The sequence below is a fragment of the Heliangelus exortis genome, chromosome 10, assembly GCF_036169615.1.
Source record: "Heliangelus exortis chromosome 10, bHelExo1.hap1, whole genome shotgun sequence".
Lineage (NCBI taxonomy): Eukaryota > Metazoa > Chordata > Aves > Apodiformes > Trochilidae > Heliangelus > Heliangelus exortis.
Window position 1 is genome coordinate 4,804,158 of NC_092431.1, and position 18,333 is coordinate 4,822,490.

The 18,333-nt window shown below is 41.2% G+C and overlaps 1 protein-coding gene across 2 annotated transcripts; it reads left to right on the plus strand.

Moving 5' to 3' along the window:
* Positions 1–211: 211 nt before the first annotated feature.
* Positions 212–17,892, plus strand: RNF103 (ring finger protein 103). Of its 2 annotated transcripts, XM_071753210.1 has the most exons (4): positions 234–656; positions 2,964–3,103; positions 13,599–13,714; positions 15,763–17,892. In XM_071753210.1, the coding sequence occupies exons 1-4, from the start codon at positions 431–433 to the stop codon at positions 17,339–17,341; spliced, it is 2,061 nt and encodes a 686-aa protein (XP_071609311.1). In that variant the 5' UTR covers positions 234–430; the 3' UTR covers positions 17,342–17,892. The 2 variants fall into 2 exon arrangements, with proteins under 2 accessions (XP_071609312.1, XP_071609311.1); XM_071753211.1 differs by lacking the exons at positions 13,599–13,714; positions 15,763–17,892 and adding an exon at positions 9,134–9,264 and having other exon boundaries at positions 212–656.
* The last annotated feature ends 441 nt before the right edge of the window (positions 17,893–18,333 follow it).

An 18,333-nucleotide genomic window follows, 5' to 3' on the forward strand; every position in this document is an offset into this window, starting at 1 on the left:
GGATCCGCCCCCCCATAACTGACACCCGACGTGTTCACATTTATTTTTGTTTGCAGCAAGCTCAGCCCACAGGGTCCAAAGTCGATGCCGAGGGCGGGGACGCCGGTAACACCCCAACCCGGTGACCCGGGGCCGTCCCGAGGTGCTGAATCACCGGGGGGGGGATGTGGGGGGGCGGTGTCCCCCATCCCCTCCGCCCCTCGCCCCTCCCGGCCCCACGTCACTTGTTATGTCTCCGCCGGCGGCCGCGGCTCCGCCGGGGCGGGGACAGCGGCGGGAGGGAGGCGGAGGGGCCGCGGCCCCGAGAGTCCCCTCCGCCCTCTCTTTTCTCCTCCTTTCTCCTCCCTTCTCCTCCCCGGCCCGCCCCGCGGCAGCCCGGCCTCCGGCTCGGCTTTCGGCGGCCCCTCGGCGGGCAGCCCCCGGCGGGAAGATGTGGGTGAAGCTGTGCTGTTTGCTGCTCTACTTCCTGGCGCTTTTCGTTCTGGCCAGGGTGTTCGAGGCCGTGGCGTGGTACGAGAGCGGCTTCCTGGCCACGCAGCTGGTGGACCCGGTGGCTCTGAGCTTCAGGAAGCTGCGGACCATCCTGGAGTGCCGGGGGTTGGGGCACTCGGGGCTGCCCGAGAAGAAAGATGTGCGGGAGCTGGTGGAGAAGTCAGGTAGGCGCAGTCAGCTCCCCTCCGGCAACCCACGCGTGGGGAGGAAAGGGGGGGGGGGGTGTCGGTCCCCTGTTCACCCCCACGGCGGTGGAGAGGGAGGGTGGTGGGGGGGGGGTGACTAAACCCGGTGACCCCCGCACGGGCTCCCGCCGCCCTTGGGATGGAGATCCGGGCGCTGCTTACCGGGCCAGCGCCGTGCCCGGGTGTCCGTGGGGAGGCAGCTGCGTTCCCCCAGCGAGGAGCCGGGCGGTGGAGCGGTTAAATGGAGGAAAGCAGGGGGGAAGCTCGGGGGTGGTGACGTTAAAAACCTCCGCGGCGTTGTGAGCCCGAATCGGCTGCGTGTAGGGAAGGCAGGCGGGCAGGCCTCGGGGAGCCGGGACACCGGGAAACGGCTCTTCCCGGGGAGTTCCGCTGGGTTGCTGGGGGGCTCTTGGGGTCGGGATGCGGTTGGCGAGGTGGTGGTGGTGGTCCAGGTGAGGGCCAGTGACATCCGCCGGGAAAAACGAGGAGGAAAGAATCCAGGTAGATGCGGTGGGTTACTGTTTCCCGCTGGGGCTGGCTGGGTTCTGTCTCTTCTTCTCCCTCCCCGTTTGCTGATTTTATTACAGGTGTTGCTGTCGAGATGGGTAATGAGGAGAGCAGGGATTTCGTAGCTCTGGGGCAGAAGGGATGGGTACTGATGGACGCGGTGGTTTTGTAGAAGAGGAACAGAAGTAGATCCTCCATAGGGAGGAAAAAAAATGGTTTGGAAAAAGGCAGGGAAGCGTTTTGGAAGCAGGGAAAGCCAGGTGGAAGAGGTGGACTTGTGAGGGGTGATTAATGGTGAAGGGTGAAGAGCAGCAGAGACGTGAGGGATAGCAGAAGTGTCTTGAAAGTAAGGATGCTGGCGCGAGCAGCCCGAGGGACATGGCCCCAAGGGCTGGGAGATGGGGCTGATGTAATAGCTGTGGTGCCAGCCAAGAGGGAAAATGTGAGTAGCTGCTTTTAAATCAGTGATTGAAGTGCTGTTGATCCAGGAGAGAGAGAGATCCCAGTGATCAGGAGAGACAGAGAGGGGTTTAAATGTCCAGCCAGAAAGCCAGAAGGATTTGGATGAATATAGTGAATGCCATAACCTTAGCAATGCTAGCTACTTTTAAATATTTGATATTAATGACAGACATTTAAATCTAATTTGCTTTTATCGTTTATTGTTTATTTATGTTTATTCACTTTGCTGTTCCAACAGCATCAGGCAAGTTCACTTTTGTTTCCAATTGCTTTCTCTCCTTGGCTGTTGGGTACTTTGGTGATGTCATAATGTTTGGGTTGCAAAAGCTGCAGGGAAGCCTTAAACTCCAAACAAACTGCATTAACCCAGTATTTCAAATGGCATGGGAACACTTCTCATAACAACAGGCTTTGCAGCATTTTTCCTCTTTTTTTTTTTTTTTTTTTTTTTACCTCTAAATTCTACAAATATTTTACAAATACTTTTGGAACCCCCTAGAGGGTTTCAGCTGTAACAGTATTGTATATTCTGAAGGAAACAGCCTCTTTGATCAAGGCAATTTCTTCACGCTTTATAGATGAGTTACTAGAATGCTGGTTGTCATTAACAGAGTTTGTGATGATTGTGAAATAAAACATGAGAAGGAAATGAGTCTACAAAGGAAACGTTATCAGATGATTTTACTGAGAGCTCCATACTTAACTAGGATTGGAGTTCATTGGGACTCTTTCCTGCTTTCCAAACAAGCCAACAACTACATTATTCTACCTGAGATTTTTACTTGCAATGGGACAATCAACATGGCTTTTGTTTTGGTTTGTGGGTGGTGTTGGGGTTTTTTTGTTTGTTTTTTTGTTATTTTGGGGGTTTTTGTGTGTGTGTGTGTGTTATAAAACCATTGAGATTCTGGAAGTCTGAATTATCAGTATTATAAGTTAGGTGCTGCAAAATCACTATCCTATGGAATGAAAGCAAAGATACATTCATTAAAATTGCTCTCAGCAAAAACTACTGTTGTTTTCAGAGAATAAGGCTTAGAAGAGGTTCAGTTGTTATTTTGTGCACTCGATTGCACCCATGATACATCTGTATAATCAGAAGTATTGTGTTAAATGTCTTCTGTGGTCTGACAACTGAAGTAAAATTGTTCATAGTTATCTCACTTGAACAGAAGTAACTTCAAAGTTTATCTGGCTTCCTACTTGAAAAGTTTAGTTGAGCAACCATGTAAATATAGTTAATTAAACTGTTGCTAGAATTTATGAAGCAACCTTTGCCATGTGTCAATTTAATTTCTCCATTTGTCTCTTTTTCAGGAGACCTCATGGAAGGAGAGCTTTATTCTGCTCTCAAGGAGGAAGAGGCCTCTGAATCGGTTTCCAGTACAAACTTTAGTGGTGAAATGCACTTCTATGAACTTGTAGAAGACACAAAAGATGGGATCTGGCTGGTACAGGTATAGAAAATTCATAATGTATGTATTTATTGCATGCAAAATGTGTTTCAAATGCAGAGTTTACGAGGGTAGTTAACTAGTGGCAAAACTGAATTACAGAGAGATGGTGACAAAGCCAAACTACATCTTTATGATCTGTAAGGAAAAAATCTGTTCAAAAAACTAGTAAAGGCTGTACAAACAGCAGGACAAAAACCCAAAAACAAACAACGAAGCAGAACTTATTCTGTGGATTGCTGTTTGATAACCAGGTACTTTAGAACCAGAAAATAAGCAAAGCAGCACACACTTAAGTACACAGACTGTGCAAGTACTTGGCCCTGGTATAGCAAGAGCTTGTGTAATGTGTGAAGGAGGTGCTTTAAGTGTAGATTCTCCCAGCTGGCACAGGAGAGGTGCCTCTGGTGTTGTTCTTCCTTTTGCTTGCCTGACATGCTCAGACCCAACCAGTTTAAGTTTCTGTTTATCTGAGGGGCTTGGAGCACTTTTAAAATCTCTATTGCCTCTTCAAAAAGGCAAGATCCCAGTGTGCTGCTTTCCAGGCTAACAAGCTGCTTCTACAGTGTATTCCAGTAGCTTAAAGGTAACCTTGCCCCAGACTTTCTGAGCCCACTGATTTTAGAGTGTGCTTTCCCATGGCTGCATGAGAATAAGAGAGCACTCAGGAAAAGGAAGAAAGATGTTTGCAAACAGGGCTTTTGGAACCATTTTTCATCATTCTTGAGACTATAAGTAATTAGAGCATAATGTAAAATCACACTGCTGCATCAACTTATCTGTTGGTATTTTTCTAAAGCATTAATTCCCTGCTAATAACCCAATCAGGTAATCAGAATTCTTCACCAGACAAGTCATTGTTCAGTTGACAACTCTCCTGCCTGGTTTGTCTGGTCCTCCTCACTTTATTTTCTATTTAAATAGATTATCAAGATTTAATAACTTTCTGCTAGTAGATCTGCACTGTCACCACATCAGATCTCGCCCTAAAACAGACAGGGGGAGAACAGATTACCTTCACAATCAAATGGCATTTGTGTTTTGGGAAAGGTATTTGGCACTTATTGAATCTACGTTTCAGGTTTAAATCATACAGAAGGGGATTCTCCAAGTAGAGAGAAAGTTGAAAGGAAGTTAATTCATCTCCAAGTTAGCTGACAAATGCAAGAATGACTGTGCTATAAAAACCCTCCTTCCTCCCCGTGTAGCTCAAAAGAGTAAAATATGGTAGTTCTGTTTTCTGCTGCTTGCAGGATTCTGATCGTAGTATATTTTCAGCTAGCTTCATAATAGCAGATCAGATAGGCTGTGTTTTGAGATCTCCAGTCTGATTAATGTTGTCATCATTCTGGGAATATTTGCACAGCTATTCAGTTGGTCACAATAGCTGTGGAAAAAAAGATTAGTGGAATTTACTGAATAATTTACTTGCTGAACGCTATTTGTCTGTTTTTCCACAATAAAAACCACTAGACATGTCAATTTTTTTTTATTTTTTTTTTTTCATTCTTGCCTTCTGAGTGTTTATCACTTTGAGTTTTCATCTGCTTACTTCCCCACCATAACTCCTGGGCTGGATTCTTCTTGTTCTTTTGCAGGTTTTCCCATGCTCTTTTCTTTCTCATCCCTGCAGAACTGTTTTTTTTATCACTACTTCCCTGTTCAAATTATTGATTACCCTCCCTTACCCATTCTCCTCTACAGTTAGGCATCCCCTGGAAACTTTACAGCTAATTAATCAACTTTTTGATCAATGCCTTGTAATTTTTTTTAAATCAATGCTTTGTCAGGGGACAGTACAAAAGTGAGGATGTCTCATGGATGGGTTTGGTGACCACAGACAAAGTCAGAGCATTTCCTTGCTCTGTAGTTGCTGGGAAGCAGAAAGGATCTCCAGATTCTTTTCAGCATCCTGACAGAATCTCTGTTTCATGGAGGCTGCTAGAAAGCCGTAGAGGGAGAAGAACAATTCTGGCTCAGGTAGCACAGTGTTTGTTGGTTTTGAAGATTTTATGGTGTTGTATGGCAGGATGGGGATTATTTTTATTTGCCAATGCATGTAAGTGAAATTTCTGGGGTGGCACAAGCTGGTGCTGTGATAGCCATCACTGTCTCTAGAGAATCAAAGGAAGAAGAGGAAACAATTATTGTTTGAGTATGTTTGAGTTTTATTATTTAGTGCCAGCAGGTTAATTCCTTGAAGAAAGTCAAAGCCCATACACAAGAAGAGGATGATTTGTGGCTTAGTTTGCTTATTTTCTGAAAATCAACATGCAAAGCATCCAGGTTCAGTGGTATGTTTCTCAGTGTGGCTCTTCACAGGGGGCCTCTGCTCCTATGTGCAGCTTCCTTAGAGTCACAGAAAGCAGTTTATCTCTCTCCTTAGCTCATGATCTCATCACCTTTCCTTTTATCCCTTTCCACTTACTTGCCAGCTGCTGTTGTGCACTGCTTTGCCTGGCAAGGAGGTTGAGTGGTAGTTTCTAGAACTGCTTCTCTTGTTTGGTAGAAGAGTAACACGTAATGTACTTGTTTTTCCAGGCTCTGCTAAGGCTTTTGCTCTGGGGTTGGTCTCCAGAATCCTGTCACATCCAACACTATTATAGTACTTTTTTAAAATATACAGTAAATGACCTGCAGATAAAGAATCGTCTTTGAAAGAGGATCTAAATTAATATATATTTTTATTTTAAAAGTCCCTAGTGTGACATAGGGGTAGAGAAAAGTAAAGGGAACTTTCTTCTTGGCATTGAAGTAAGAGGACAAATATTTTGATCTTGTCTGGTAGAGTTGCAAAGGACAAAGTTGGTATTGTGGGTAGTTATGGGTATGAACTGTTTCAGTCTCTTCTGCATCTCAGCTTCTTGTTCAAGTGCTGTAGTCACAGAGCAAGTGATGTGCCTGCAGGATTTTGGTGGTGATTTGTTCTTTCTTTTGCTTGCGTGTAGGATAAGTAATTTCATATTTGCCTTTTTAATTTTGGCAGGTGATCTACAAGGAAGTAGAATCCTTTGATTGAGAGCACTCAATCCTTTTAAAATAATCAGTATTTTTGTCTTTCTCTGTAGCACTTCAGGATTGTTTATCATGAGATTTTTGTTTATTATGAGATTATTGTTTATCATGATTTTAACTTTCAGTATCCTTCTTGAGAGTTCATATCCAGTCAAGGGTGCAGAATACCATCAGCTAGAATGTAGTGGTTCTCAAATTGCCTGCATATCCATGTTAATTCACTGCAGAAGCTCTGACTTATTCTAAGCTCTAACTTAACTGACAGCTTAACTGAGCAGTTCAGATTGGTGCATGGATCACCCCACCTCCCATGAGAAACTACATGTAATTTTGAGGTGGTTAATTTTTGCATGCTGTGATGGATGTCATCTTCTGTCTTTGCCTATTTTGATCTAATTTCTCATGGTCACTTCCTCAGAAAAGCAAAGACATCTTTATCCAGACAGATGGATTCTAAACCAGTTGTGAGTTCTTAGGAAAAAGCAACTATGAGGAAATTCAGTTTCATCAGCAAAATGGCAAATAATAAACAGTGAGATGTCTCAATTAATAAAAGCACAGTCATCTAGAAACTTACTGATGTCATCTGAAGTAAGGGGGCTTCTTTCCATTCTTCTAATAAAACCCTCACCAGTCCATTTATAGTTAATTGTATTTCTAAATGAGAAATGTCCAAATATTGTTACTTCTGTTTTATCTATGGGAGAATATTTTGCAACATAACTGTTGATTATAAAGAGCCCTATGAATAGCACATCAGAAGCTTAATTAGTAGACCTGTGTTCTTGAATATTTGTATCTTTAGGAGTACCTACAAGTCTTCAAGGGAGTGCATGGACTCTGCAGCAATACATGCTTCCTTTGGCCATGTATCCCATGCAGGCACTGTGGGGGAGTTCCTGGACCTGCAGAGGTCTGGATAGCTCAAACTACCAACCCATGCTGACAATTCTCACATGCATACAACCGTTTAATAAGTTAGAAATCAGGTTTGCCTTGGGCAAAATCACACCTTTTCTGATTCAGTTGTCAGTAATCCATTGTGCAGAGACTGACTTGCTGAGGCTGGGTGAGGAAGGGCTGCTCCTGAGAGAGAGCTACCTGTGTGTGTGTGTGTGTGTGTGTGTGTGTGTGTGTGTGCAGCAGGAAATGGTGGCTCTTACTTAACAGGTTTTGTTCTTCCTGATGTCACAGTGCCCAGAGCTGATGAGCATTCTGAGTTATCTAAGCTGTAAAACCAAGTTTTGATTATTTATGTGTATTCAAAATTGTGTGCTCCTGGTATGAGCAGGTGTGCCTGACACCTGGTACCCTGGCTAAACTCCAGCTTCAATACTGCCTGAGCTTCCCATGGCACTGCCATTTGGATACAGTTCTTGCTTCCTTTTGTGGCACATACTCCTATCCTGTAAAGGCTAGAAATGCTGCCAGTGTGAATATTTTTCCATTGCAAAAAATTTATATATAAAACAGGTGTATTACTTAGAGCTTCTGCTGTATTGCCATGATCTCAAAATTGTTGCTTTTTGCTTTGAGGGTTTAAGTGTTGTTCTCATCTCTGGCACAATGTAACAAACACAAATGGAATGACTCTTAATCAGACAAACAAGGCACAAGGACTGCCAACCCTGCAAAGCAATTCATCAGAATGCTTTTTCCCTTTAATGTTACTGAGGTTACTGTAGGTTCCTGAGGCTGTTAAAAGCAGAAATAACTAGGTTTAAGGGCTGATTTTAAGATGTCCTCTTTGATAAAATCAATCTGGCAAAGGTGTTCAGTTTGCAAACCCTGTGGTCTGCAAAGTACTCGGGTTGCTGCAAGTTGCTGGAGTGGAGGCACCTTCTTGGAGAGTGTTCTTGTTCAGGTCAGTGTAACCAGCCTTGTGCTCAGTATCTTGTAGGGATTATTCCACATTAAAAAATACTATTAAGTTCTACTACAGAATCCTTGTTATGAGGATGTGTGTAAGCTCTTTCTTTCCTCCAGCATGCTGCAATTCTTACACATCACGTGTTCAGTAGATTTTTTTTTTTCCTCTCTATCCCTTAACTTTAGGAGAAAGCAGAGAAAATAATTGAAAGTGCTGCAATTGGTTAAAATAATGAGAGCTGAAACATCAAGAAGTGTTTGTTTTGCATCTGTGTATTTGACTTCCATTCTCATGCCTTTTTACCTATTAGAACGTTTTAGTTGTGGAGAAACTTCAAAACGTTAGAGATCAAATCTTGTTAGTGACCTGTTTTGAAATTTCTACATAGCTGTTGAAGAGGGATTGAACAATATCTGGTTTAAATGAACAGAAAACAGGAGAATGCTCAAATAAGGCTACAATCATGTGCTTGAGTACTGCTGGAGTACCAGAGCAGAAATCTCCTTGCTTATCACATTGCTACAGCAAACATTTTACAGCAACAGTGTTTCCTTGAGCCAGTTCCATTTGTCTTACTTTTAACTGGCATTATAAGAATGTATGTTTAATAAAATATGTTTTAAAAAATCCTTAATTATAACTGGGAAATTAAGGAGCAACTGCATCAATGACAGAGATGAAGTTGATATTATGATGTCTGGGCATCTACCTGAGACACCTTGCCTCTCTTGCTTAATCCAGAAAAAGTGTCTTGCTGACAGTGTAGTGCTTTTCCAAGTGTTTATATGTTTCTGTCTCCAGAGTATTTATTCTTAAAGTCTGTTTGCTTCCTTAGTATCTTGACTTATAGACCAAAGTGACTCTATTGATTATGTTCTCAATTAGCCTCTATTGGGAGAGTTCTCTCTAATTCAAAGTCAGGAGAGCTCTTTCAATGCAAAAGCTACCTATGCAAATACTTACTGAAATCATCAGGATTTTGATGATTTCAGTCTGATATGTCCCTGGATCTGTTCTATCTATGTTGTCTGTGGTATCTTGAAGCCACCTTTTTAGGTATTTATGGAAATAAACCAAGCAAACTCAATCAGAACATGTAGAAATAAAGGTGATTTCCAGCCCCCCATCTTTCCATTTTTACTTTGCAGATCTTGGTGGCATAACTAACCTGCAGCATTTCAGTGTCATTGGAGGAGAAGCTCCTAACCTTTCAGGATATTGTGTGGTCCTCCCAAATTCACAGATAAAGTGCAGAGAAACTTGTGTCTGAAACTTCAGAGGAAGTTTGTGGATGGATGTCCAGTGAAGGCCTGGCCTTCTCTCCAGCATCTTCCTCCACAAGAGCAGCCAGACATCCATTCAGTGATTCAGACCCTGCAGTCATGGCCTTGGTCAGGTGTAGATTAGGAAGCAGGTCTTGTCTGTGATGTGGGATTGCTAAATGTCAGGGTTACTTTGATCCCATTGGATTCTCTTTGCCCATTAAGATGATTAATGGGTAATTGGGTTATCTTCATTGTCTGTTTGTCACTCTGACATATGATATGTTGCAGATTGTGAACAGAGCTGATAGTAAGGAAACCTTGAAGGGTTTGTGTTCCTCTAAAAGTGGTTTGTTTCCCAGCTCTGCCAGCTGATGTCACAAATCACCTTTAAAATGGGATAGAGCATATGAGTGAAAGGTATCTTCTTTATGAGTTCAGCTCCCTGCTAGACTGTGGAACAGGTGTTTATAAAATATTTTGCTGTCTTAAATCATAAGCTGTCTGAGTACAAAATACTCATATTGACTCTTCTATTTTTGGAAACACTTGAGTTCCAGCCTGAGCATATTCATGGATGATTTGTTCATATTGCACTCCATTTGACATCACCTTTTAGTTTCACTGACTCCAAATATCTACCCCACTACTCCCAGTATGTGAGGTCTGTTAACCAGTTTGTTCTGTTTGTTGTAACATATTCTGGGCTTTGGTTGTTCCACAGCCAGTTAATATCGATGGCTAAAAGGTCCTTTTGGATCACCTAACAGACCCAAGCTTTTCCTGCCATGGCTGTTTCTAACTGATGGGTTTCCCAAGTGTCCAGTTCAGTATTGGAATTCGATTTCATTTCTGACCCTGCATTACAAGATTTGTGCAGCTCTTCTTGCATGGTGTTATAATCCTCTTTTGTACATAGACATACTTCCCAATTTTGTGTGTCATCTATAAATGGCTTTGAGAAGCCTCAGGTTTCTGCAGGAAGGACATTAACAGGACTATATGCTGAACTGAGCTCTAAGGTAAAGCTGTTAAGAAGTCTGTTAGCACTTTTCTGTCATTTTGATGTTTTTTTGCCTTAGCCGATTTCTTACTTGCTTTAGGTTGCTTTAGAACTTTCTTTTTTTTCACTCACCATAAAATCTCATCTCCTGTTCTCCTGAAAAATTTCCATGTGGCACAGTGCTAGATACCCTACCAAAATACAAAGGATACTATGTTCCTTTTCTCTTGAAACTGGGTTTTTTTGCTTCAGGAAAAGCTGGATTTGTAACTCTCAACTTAGTTGGGAATTAAACATCTTTAATTCCATAGTGGAAAGGGTGGAAAATTCAGCAGTCTCTGGACCTTTAAAATTTGCATACTGTTGAGATCAGTCTGGTGGGATAGGTTTTTTTCATGTGCTCTTAAATATAGTTACTAACTTGTTATTCCCTTGTCAAAATGTAAATTACTTTGACAGGGGTTTTAGAAGAAATCTTTTCAGGTTCTTGTGTAATTTGTGTGCTCACTATATTACAGTTATGGGATGGAGATGACCTGCTTACTCTGATTTAAGTGCATTAAGTTATTTTTGTTTCCATCTTTAGGTGGTAATTTTTCCCATAGACTTGTGAACCTGTCCCTGGCCAGGCAGCTCCTCTTCCTTGAAAACTCAGTCAGAGCATTATTTAATTTTAAAAGAAAAATTATCTTAGATTTCTATACTATCTTAATTGTATGGTGATTCTGCTGCTTTTCCTCCTGTTGTATTCTTATCCTTGTTACTGAAAAACCTTTTGATGGAGCTTGTAATATTCTTTGTATGGTCTAACTCAAAATGCTCATTTTCCCTTGCTGCTTTTTTTTTTTTTTTTTTTTTAATTTCTCACATATTTTTCTTAGCTAGTTCTTCCTTTTGACCTTTTTCAATTCCTTGTAGACTTTCAAACTATTTATAACATCTTATTGGAAAAGCTTGCAAGGAAGAAATGCAGGACTTGACAGCATGCTTTTTTCCCCTTGCTTGAAATAGAAAATTCTGATAGCTTTAACACCTTGGACTTGAAATATTTCCAGGCCTTTTCCACATTTCAAATTCCTGGTCTCCTCAGTTGCAGGTTTTTAAGCTAAAAATTTTCGTAGTTTATAAAATTTACACTCCTTAAATAAAAATCTGTTCCAAGTATTTGCAAGTTATCTTTAACTTAAGCTGAATTACATTGTGATTGCCTAACCTGCAGTATTTTCTCTTGCTCCCTCACCCACAGACATGATGATTCCTTTCCAAAATACAAACCAAACTGTGTGGTGAACTCCCAATGTTCTAAGTGGGTGTTGGCTGCAAGCAGCAGCTGCAGTGGACATGCTTGAAGGGGTTTTTTTTTCCATAATGACATAAAAAACCACGAGCCCAAGAAATTTCCAAAGCTTCAGTGTGTAAAACCATAGTGGGGTTCTCTCTGTTTCATTACAAAATAAAGACTGCTTGTTCTGTCATTGTCCTACAGAAAAAATTACTTTCTCCAAGAGGAAAGATTTTTCATAGGAAAGGAATCAAACTGGTATTAAGTCCACTAGAAGATAGCAAGAGATACCAATAACCATATTTGCAACGAATCTCCTCTTGAAAGTTAGCATTGCAATATCAGATGGATGGAGCAAAGGATTAATTCTCCTGCACATAACATCAGCATATTCTTAACAAGTATTCTAGACTTTTTCACCATGTGCACACACAATTTTGGAAGCAGCCAATTTCTGTGTATTTGTATCAGAGTAATCCATTTACCAGAGTTTTATGCTTACTAATAAAATGCAGTGAGTGCTTACTGTGTTGGATGGATGCATTTTTCATGACATGGTAGCTTTAAGAACATACTGGTGCTAAAGCATCTTCAGGAATGGAGTCTCTTTTAGTTGAATTACATGAAAGGAAGAAGTTTAAAATATCAAAAGGAGTTACTTCAGTTACATTGGATGATGTAAAGGAGCCTTAATAATATGGCAGATTTCTCCAGTTCATTCTCTCAATGCTTGAAGGTTACATCTAGCTAACCAAAAAAGTTTTTCTATCTGGTGTGTGTTTTGAGAATAAATTGAAGGATTCTTACCTACATGCCTCAGTTTTTATTTAAACATTCCAGGCTCAGTGGAATAGGAGTGTCATCTGCTTGGTGAATTTTTATTTTATAAGTTTCTAAGAGGATGCTGCATTCCACAAAGCACATAATTTTTTTTAATCTCAAAGGCCAGGCATGCTTTTGACTCAGTGTCTCAGCCTGTACATAGAGAATTGTTAATCATGGTGAAAACTGAACTTCCAGGGGAAAGCTGACATTTGAGGTTACTAACTCAGAAAGTGATAAGGATAAGTTTAATGGAGAGTAATCAAATATGTAACAAATGGAAGTTTCAAAACTTAATTTTAAAATATATTTTAAGTGGTTGCCAGTAAGCCTGCAGAAGCATGTGAGGCATTTCTAAAATAGAAACTGTGACAGCTCATGGAGTAATGCATGATCAGTCATGTCAGTCAAAATTACCTGTCAGCTGCAGGCAGGCAGTTTTTTCGTTTCTTTTCTTTTTTTTTTTTTTTCATTACCTGTAGAGTTATAAGTCAGAGGATGTGTGCTTATTTTTTGTCACTTGCATCTAAAGAAGCTTATGTCTAGGTAACCTGAAGTACTACTTTAATATACCAGGTTAAAACAAATTATATCTTGGGATATATCACAGTGAATTATCATCCTGAAATGGCAGATGGGACATTGGAGTTGGTGGAACAGGCACGAAAAGTTGCAGAGTGAGTCACTGGTAAAGCTGGAAGGAGTCAAGATTTTTAGGCATTATCTGGGAGTTTAATCAATAATTTCCACCACTGAGAAATAGTTGTTGGCAGTATAATCTGATAGCAGGTACATACGTTCCAACTCATTGTACTTGCTCTGAGACAACATTTCTTTGGCATGTTGTAACATTTCATGGAGGAGTGCAATAAAATAATGGTCCTTTTTTTACTGCTAAGAAGAGGAACCTGCTGCACCCTCTTCTTTTCTCTCCTACTGTTAACTGGTTAGTGATAATTTTGATATTTTCCCAAGGGTTTTTTTGACTACCACTGATTTAGTATCTTAACAGGTACTTAAAATGATGATGTGCTTTTGTCTTTCTACAGAAACTATTTCTGTCTGAGAGCTTCACTCTCCAAAGACACTTAATGAGACTGCCCCTTGTCTGTACCTATTGTATGTCCTGAGAAATAGAAAATGGATCAAGGGTGACCATATCTCTGCTTTTTTTGAAACTTGCTCTTTATTTCAGGAAGAAAACCTACTGTGATACTAAACATATTATTTCCTTTTGGCAATAGGTCATAGCGAATGACAGAAGCCCACTGGTGGGTAAAGTCCACTGGGAGAAAATGGTGAAGAAAGTGTCAAGATTTGGCATACGTACTGGCACTTTTAACTGCTCCAGTGACCCCAGGTAAATTCTTAAAGGATTATCTAATTCCTGAGAGTATCTTAAGGTTCAGCTGTGTTGTAAAAGTAGCTGTGACAGGAGGTGGCTGTATCCATGTTTTTATCCCTACTAAAAATCTGTTCAGAATTCTCCATTATATTATTTATCAGTATCAAACTCAGATCTGCAGCTTCCTGAAGCATCATGGGGAAATATATGATGAGACTATGTAGAGCATAATACAGCAATGGAAGGAAACAAATAGAAGAATCTGGTCTTATAGTCCAGGCATTTGGGGACAAGAACTCTGCTTGCTTAGGACAAACATGAATATAAATATATATTTATCCATATAAGAGAACTATATTAGGTGTGGAGTTGTTATATTGCCATCTGGAAAGGAGGAACACAAGTTAGCATGAACCTTGCAAACAGTGCCTGCTTCTCAGGGTTACTGACAAATCCTGTTCCCTGACAAATGGTCCTATGTTTATATATAAACTTACACACACCCTTTGACAACATCCAGTGTGCCCTGCAAGATTCACTGTTGTTTGCATGCACATTCAAACAAGGAGGAAGGGCACAGCCAAAGAAGTTATTAATAATTCTGTGCTGCTGCAGAAAAGCTGCAACACTTTGTGTTGGAAGCCTTTGCTTCACATGAGGGGAAACTTTGGAATTCCAGTGGCATGAATGGATATGCTCATATCACACACCATAAGTCCTAAATATTTACAGATATCTCAAAGTTAATCATAAGAGGAAATTCTTAGCCTATGTAGTGTTTATGCAAAATAATCCTGTCTAATCAAAACACTGGTATTTGAACATCTTACATATTTGGCAGTGTTTCTCTTGTATAGCTCCTAAGTATTCTTAATGTTATGATAAAATATTATGTTTTAAATATTTTTTTCATAACACAAAAGATCTTTTGTTGAATAAACCCTCACAGTTTTCATCTGCTTACAGCTGAAATTCAGAAAAAAGCTGCTCACTACAGTAGTCAGGATAACTTTACTAGTTGAGTAATATGGCTCCTTCTAAAAATGCTAAATTCAGATTCCTGAGACAAAGAGCTGCAATTGTCTAAATATTTAAAGTTGACAGATCAAAACCCCAATGAGGGGTGTAGAGAAGATGGCTAGTGAATGAGGCTGATGGGCCCTGTTTCAGTGTGCAGAGGGAGGCAGTTCACACACCTCCTGACTGTGTAACGTTTGGATTGTTGAAACTTGCCAGACATGTCATAAAAGGAGGCCAGGTAGCTGGGTGGCATAGTGAGGCTGACACAAAGGATGCAGGAGTGGAGGCATCCTCTGAGTCACCAGCCTCATCTCACAGTTATTGGGGTCTGACCATGACTTGGGGTTCAGCCTTGTGGAGCCTCTTCTTTTAGGTATGGATTTGGAGTTCATCCCACCTCAACACTCTGTCTGCCAGACAGTTGTTTTTCTGGCCCAAATTATCCAGCAGCACATCTGCTTCCCCCTCTGCCATTTTCTTGGTGAGATCTCTCACCATATCTCCTGTCTGCCACCCTCCAAAATGGCCCCAGTAGGAAGTGGACACTTGTCAGCTTTGTTGAAGTAACTGCAAACAGACCAATGCCTCATTAACTTCACCCCACCACTGCTTGGCAAAACTGGGACAGAAGGAAGCACTGGGGAAGTTATCTGCATTCTCAGGAAAGCTGTGTGACACAGAGTTACACTGTAGGGGTTATCTTCTTGGCTGGAATGGGAAGGAAAAATGGCTTCTAATGTTTGAGCTTTATAGTGAGTAAAAAATCAACTTGTGTATTTTTCAAGCCCAGTTACAAATGACTGTACGGCCTTGCTTACTATAACGACCCATGAAAACTCATACTATTTCTCTTCTTGAAGATAGATAACAAATGTAATAAACACACTTTGCTAGAGAATACCAGGTGCCCATACTTCTCTCTATTATATGTAAATATTCCCACGTGCTCAGCATGTCTCTTTTTTGGGCTTATAACAGAAATGCAAGGACTGCTGCTCCAGGAGTATGAATGTCTGTAATCTAACCTGCCATTTTCTTTGTAGGTACTGCAGGAGGAGGGGTTGGCTGAAATCCACCCTCATTATGTCTGTTCCCCAAACCAGTACCTCCAAGGGAAAAGTGATGCTTAAGGAATACAGTGGGCGCAGAATCGAAGTGGAGCACATTTTCAAATGGATCACAGCCCACGCTGCTTCTCGGATCAAAACCATCTACAACTCTGAACATTTAAAAGAGGAATGGAACAAAAGCGACCAATATCGTGTGAAAATCTACCTGTTTGCCAACCTCGACCAGCCTCCAGCATTCTTCTCTGCACTAAGCGTAAAGTTTACTGGAAGAGTAGAATTTATTTTTGTGAATGTGGAGAACTGGGACAATAAAAGTTACATGGCAGAAATTGGTGTCTACAAGACACCATCGTACATACTCAGGACTCCCGAAGGGATCTACAGGTATGGAAATAACACTGGTGAATTTATATCCCTTCGTGCCATGGATTCCTTTTTGCGCTCATTACAACCAGAAGTTAACGATTTGTTTGTACTAAGCTTAGTTTTGGTCAATCTGATGGCTTGGATGGACCTGTTCATTACACAAGGCGCAACTATAAAGCGTTTTGTGGTTCTTATAAGCACTTTAGGGACGTATAACTCATTATTAATTATTTCCTGGCTACCTGTGTTAGGTTTTTTGCAACTACCCTACTTAGACAGCTTTTACGAATACAGTTTAAAACTCTTCAGGTACTCTAACACAACTACTTTGGCTTCTTGGGTAAGAGCCGATTGGATGTTCTACTCTTCACATCCAGCCCTCTTCCTCAGCACGTACCTTGGTCATGGTTTACTAATTGATTACTTTGAGAAGAAAAGAAGACGCAATAACAACACCGATGAAGTAAACGCTAATAATCTGGAGTGGCTGTCAAGCCTGTGGGACTGGTACACCAGCTACTTGTTTCATCCTATCGCTTCTTTTCAACACTTCCCTTTTGACTCAGATTGGGATGAAGACCCAGATTTGTTCTTAGAGCGGTTGGCCTTCCCCGACCTCTGGCTTCACCCTCTGATCCCAACTGATTACATAAAAAACTTACCAGTCTGGAGGTTTAAATGCCTGGGCGTCCACTCTGATGAGGAAATGCCGGAAACCTTTCAAGACAGCGAAAGTGACTCTGACAGCGAGAACAAAGAGGTCTTCAGTAGAGGGAAAGGAGTCTCTGAGGACGATGAGCTAAGCACGTTCCATAGGTGCAGTGAAGGAGAGCCTCAGTGTGGTGCTGAGGCGTGTTCCTGTGCCAATAAACATTGTCCTCAGGAGCCCTGCGAACGGAAAGCCAGATCGTACGGCTCGTACGGCACGGCAGGTGACATGGAGCCAGATTGGTCGGCCTGGCCCTCCGAGATGTTGCACTGTACAGAATGTGTTGTCTGTCTAGAAAATTTTGCAAACGGTTGTCTGCTGATGGGCTTGCCCTGCGGCCACGTGTTTCACCAGAATTGCATCGTGATGTGGCTGGCCGGGGGGCGACACTGCTGCCCCGTCTGCAGGTGGGCTTCCTACAAAAAAAAGCAGCCATACACACATCCGCAGCCTTCGTCGAGCGATGCCCCATCTTAGCTGTGTGTGCTGGTGTGTCCTTTGTAAGCTTTCAGGATATTACTGCTTGCCTTTTAAATGTTAGTCACTTAAAAGATTACGTGAAGTTTTAGTTTAAATGTTAGTGCAGTGAACTAAAATATACGACGCTAACGTTAACGACAGAATCATTCGGTTGCCTTGTCTGTTGAGCTGAGCGCATACTTATCGTACAGTAACTTTTTCTTTTCAACATCTGGAAACTTGATGCTGTTTTTTTTGTAAGCACAAAAATCAAGCCTACGACAGAAGCGTATTCCAGCAAACGTTTACAAGTTAGGATGTGGGTGAAATTGAAATTCTAATCGGAAACAATTGCTTAATTTAAGTGTTTCTCATTTTAGAGTCTGTTCAGCACATCTTTGTTGAATAATGTATGTTGTAAGACAGTACCATTTAAGAAGAAATCAGTGAAATAAATTATTTTAAAAGGAGTTTGTAATGTTAATTGTTTTGATAAATATTTTGTGTGTATGGTTACAGATGTCTTGCTGGTCTGATTTATCTGTGAAGACAATAAAAATATAACACAACTTTTGTGACTAATAAATCATCTCCTAGTGATGCAGGAATTGATTGCTCCAGTGGAAGCCACTGGCCAAGTGGAAGTGATGATGTTTCACTGGGAAAAACTTCATCAGTCCTCTGCCTTGAGGTGCTTCTGCTTGACCAGTGGTTTTCCAGCTGACTACAAACTGCTTAATTAGACAAAGATCCTCTTCTGCCAGCTGTCTTTCCTGCACCCTCATCTGCAGACAGCTAGGGAAACCTTAGGGTAGCTTCTGTACAGCCTCAGACCATCTTTGAAGTAGCAGAATACTGTCACGCAATGACAAAAGGGGCTTGTAAAGGTAAAAATTGCCAAATTCCAACTGCTGATATTTTAATGTGATTTCTAAAAAAAAAAACAACACCTGAGTCTAGGGTTGTTCTTGGTTTTTTGGGGTTTTTTTGGTTTTGTTTTTATCGATATG

Coding starts and splice junctions, on each gene's coding strand:
- RNF103 (XM_071753210.1), top strand. CDS start 431: ATGTGGGTGAAGCTGTGCTGTTTGCTGCTCTACTTCCTGGCGCTTTTC. Junction 657..2,963: donor GGAGCTGGTGGAGAAGTCAG/GTAGGCGCAGTC, acceptor TCTCTTTTTCAG/GAGACCTCATGGAAGGAGAG. Junction 3,104..13,598: donor ATGGGATCTGGCTGGTACAG/GTATAGAAAATT, acceptor TTTTGGCAATAG/GTCATAGCGAATGACAGAAG.